The sequence below is a fragment of the Rhododendron vialii genome, chromosome 13a (assembly GCF_030253575.1).
Source record: "Rhododendron vialii isolate Sample 1 chromosome 13a, ASM3025357v1".
In the NCBI taxonomy this organism is placed as follows: Eukaryota; Viridiplantae; Streptophyta; class Magnoliopsida; order Ericales; family Ericaceae; genus Rhododendron; species Rhododendron vialii.
The window spans coordinates 12,843,864-12,847,881 of NC_080569.1; the positions used below are offsets into that span (position 1 = coordinate 12,843,864).

The window sequence follows — 4,018 nt, forward strand, 5'->3', positions numbered from 1 at the left end:
CGGAGTGGGCATAATGTATTATAACGTGAAGTGTAACTATGTAGTTTATGTAGCACTTATGTATTTTGAAATACCCATTTTGGGTATGGTTTTTATTTCCTAATTTTGTGTTAGTTGATGGGTGTAGAAGGCAATGTTTTGAATACCGTACGGGCTAGAGTATCGATTTTTCTGTTACCTCGACTGTTATTTGAGCCGGATCGAAATTGGAGTTTTAGGGTATTAGATTTGGTCAAAACAGGTACGTACCGGCAAGTACATGTGTTGGTGTTATTCGTTTATCGGTAACATATTGATTCTCTTTATTTTTATTCTCATTCTATTCATTATGAAGGTGTCAAATTAAATAATAAAATGATATTCCCAAAAATGTTTTATTTTTATTTTTTACTGTTTACAGAAAATATATAAAACGTTCCAAACATAATCTTTTTCTTTTTTTTTAAAAAATAAACTAATTCTACTGTCAATTTTTTTATAAACAAAAGATTAAAAATTGAAAGCATTACTAAACAACCCCGAAGCCATCACATAAGAATACAATATCTTTACGTGGTTCAAATTAAAGTTTATGTCCATAGCTAAAGAAAAGCGGAAGAACTTTACTGTGAACCTACCAGGAGAATACAGTTGAAAAGAATATTATGATATTTAACTTTTTATGAGTGGATAAGGCTGAATGCTTAATTGTTCTTTCAACATTATGTTCACCAATTAACGTTGTATAACTCTATATAGAAAGAAACTTATTCACGGCTCGGCGCCGACAGTTCATTTTGGTAATCAATGGTTAAGATCTGTTTTTCAATTTTAACCGGTAACAATTGATTTTTACCGGACAAAATTGGTTTTCAATCTGGACCGTCTAAAATACTTTTAGATGCACGTGATTAAACACTGCAAACTTTATTTACGGGTTGCTTTGTAAATAATTTTTCTCGTCTATGTATTACTTTGAGTGATATAGTAATAATGTATGCCTTTGAGTGAGAGCCACATTCACAGTTAGAGTTTAATTCTTCTTCTATATTGCAACTCCACGAAAACTTGTGCAGAATCGGGAAGGCTTCCGGGGGAGTTCTTCATAACCACCACCCTTGGATTTTGAAGGCTTAATTCTGCAATCAGTACGTATAAAGCATTTGCATATATATCTAGTAAGCGGTTGACTTTTGGAAATAAGCCAATAATTAATGTGATCCCAAAGGAGGACTTCACTTGGAAAGAAGAGAATGTAATTTAGAGGCTGGCCAACTTGGCATGTTGGATGGATTTAAGTGCATGCACATTTCATAAAAAAACTTCTATAAAAGGAGGGTTTGTATACACTATAATGCACACAATCACACTTTGATATTACGATTTGCACCATAGACCTAATGGCTGGAGCCACAGCTATGGTGAGCCAGTCTGCGGGCATCTTCCTCCTTCTGGTTGTGGTTGTGGCAGCTGGCGGCGGCAGTGGTCATTATAATCCACCACCAACGTATCATCATCATCCGCCACCTCCGCCAAAGTATCAGCATAATCATCGTCATCCTCCACCACCTCCCCCACCTCCTCCCCCACCTCCACCGCCACCACCGCCACCACCACCGCCACCAAGGCATCAACATAATCGTCATCCTCCTCCACCACCAAAGCATCAGCATCATCAGCCGCCACCACCACCACCTCCTTCGCAAGGCACCTGCCAATGCAAAACGGAACGATGTTGGGGCACTTATAGTTGCCCTGCTAGTTGTCCTTGGAATTGTGAGGCTGATTGTAACACGTGTAAAGCTGTTTGTCGTAAGTCTTTTGTTCCCCAATTAATACGCCTCATCAGAAAAACATCTACCTTTCGTTTTTGTTTTCTTTCTTTTTCTTTAGTGTTAATTGTCAATTAAATTGCTCACGTACGTATATATAGCTTGCAATAAGCCGGGAGGACTTTGCCAAGACCCGAGGTTCGTTGGTGGTGATGGAATGACCTTCTACTTCCACGGCAAAAAGGACCAAGACTTTTGCATTGTTTCTGATTCCAATCTTCATATCAATGCTCATTTCATCGGGAGGCGAAACGATAACATGAAGAGGGACTTCACTTGGGTCCAGTCCCTAGGAATTCTCTTCGACAATCACCAACTCTTTGTCGGTGCACAGAAGACTTCAAATTGGGATGATTCAATTGATAGACTCGCATTGACTTTCGACGGAGAACCCATCTTCCTTCCGGCTACTGAAGGCGCCGAGTGGCGGCCAAGCACCGCACCGGGCATCTCCTTCACCAGGTATACATTGTTGGAGTACTTTTCAAGTTCCAATGTACAATGTATTTATCGAACATTTGTTCTAATAATATGCAATTTTAAAATTGCATATTAACAAATTGAGAACGATCGACTTGCCAGTTCTCATGCTTAATTTTGCATGCAGGACTCATGACGTTAATGGTGTGGTGATTGAAGTGGAAGGGAATTTCAAAATCAAAGCGACAGTGGTCCCAATCACTGAGAAAGATTCCATGATCCATAACTACGGAATCACCAAAGAAGATTGCTTTGCTCATTTGGACTTGGGCTTCAAGTTTTACTCGTTGAGCGGCGGTGTCGACGGCGTTTTGGGCCAGACTTACCGCAGTAACTACGTGAGCAAGATTAAGATGGGGGTACTGATGCCTGTTGTTGGTGGTGCCAAGGAATTTGGTAGTTCCACTCTGTTTTCGTCCGATTGCGCCGTGGCTAAATTCACTGGTGGGCTCAATTCTTCGGAGGGTTTTGAGTATGGGAGTTTGGACTGCGCTAGTACTGGGATGGATGGCCGAGGAGTTGTTTGCAAGAGATAAATAAATCTCGCTCTGAGATTACTTTTGCATGGGAATAAAAGAATTGTACGAAAAGCTTTCATGTTTTCTTGTATTCAAATAAAGGCGGAATCTAATGTAATGGATGTCCGGCCATTGTCTCGAGTTGTATTTATACTCACTGTAATTTGCCGCTTCATTTTTCAATGTCATCCTCCAACTTTTTGTTCTTGTTTTTTTGGTACACCCCTATTCGGCTTATCAGGTGTTTTAAGCCCTTCCTTTGGCAAAACCCGCTGATGAAAATGAAATGGTTGCGTTCTTTGATTAGGTATGAGAAGTCTTATGAACCACGTGGAACTCTTAAACCTTGAAGGAACACCTTAGAATTATGAACCACGTGAAAGTACTCTTAAACAATTAAAACGTGTTTTTGCCTTAGTGGCCGTGATGGTTGTAATTTGGTTTGCTTTCAACCCACTTTTCATGGACGAAACTTGATTATTTTAAAGATTGGATTCCAATATCTTTTACTAGTACTTTTGAAACCCTTATTGATATGTAATAAGCCTCAACCTGATTTAAAATGAGCGAGATGTGAGGACTTTCTTAATGAGTTCATTGAGTTGTTTTTCGACCTTCTGAGAATAAAATGGTCATATATTTTGATATAAAAAATAATTTTGGATCCAAACCCGTTGGGTTAGAAAGTAGACTTAACAAGTTTTTCAACGCTTCAAATCACACGCAAATCAAAGTTTAGGAATCTGTGGAGCGAGGTGATGAAATTCGGGCTTTTTTGCAGCCTGGAAATTTGCGAGATTGATTTTATGGCTGCGAAATCGATTATACTTGAAATCTAAAGGCTTCTGAAGGTGTTTGATTCAGCTCAACCTCTTTGAGTCCGTTTGTTTTACAGGGTGTATACGTTCTAAACACCTTTAGATAGAATTTTGATGGAAAATTAACTCCATTTTGAAATTTAATAAATTTTTATCAATTATCTCTAACCCTTCTCCTAATCTCTATAAATAGGACCTCTCTCCATAATCAGATCTATCACATCTCCCACTCTACACTCACTGACTCACCACATATACAGTCCTATCTTCGAATCAAACAACTCCATCATCTCTCTCTCTCTTGAGAGATTTATAACTCCTAGAGATAAACATTAGAGCTTTGAGAGCGAAAAACACCCAGAGAGTACCCATATCCTTCAAACTGAAAGAA

The 4,018-nt window shown here is 38.9% G+C and overlaps 1 protein-coding gene across 1 annotated transcript; it reads left to right on the forward strand.

The window, feature by feature from the left end:
• Positions 1 to 1,336: 1,336 nt before the first annotated feature.
• LOC131314465 (uncharacterized) lies at positions 1,337 to 3,016 on the forward strand. Its single transcript, XM_058343103.1, has 3 exons — positions 1,337 to 1,791; positions 1,913 to 2,273; positions 2,419 to 3,016. Exons 1-3 carry the CDS (start codon positions 1,380 to 1,382, stop codon positions 2,825 to 2,827), a joined length of 1,182 nt encoding a protein of 393 aa, XP_058199086.1. The 5' UTR covers positions 1,337 to 1,379; the 3' UTR covers positions 2,828 to 3,016.
• Positions 3,017 to 4,018: the final 1,002 nt, after the last annotated feature.

Bases quoted from the DNA above. Each gene is read 5' to 3' on its own strand.
- LOC131314465 (XM_058343103.1), top strand. From the start codon at position 1,380: ATGGCTGGAGCCACAGCTATGGTGAGCCAGTCTGCGGGCATCTTCCTC. The intron at 1,792-1,912 runs GTAAGTCTTTTG...ACGTATATATAG, and splicing joins CACGTGTAAAGCTGTTTGTC to CTTGCAATAAGCCGGGAGGA. The intron at 2,274-2,418 runs GTATACATTGTT...TTTTGCATGCAG, and splicing joins CCGGGCATCTCCTTCACCAG to GACTCATGACGTTAATGGTG.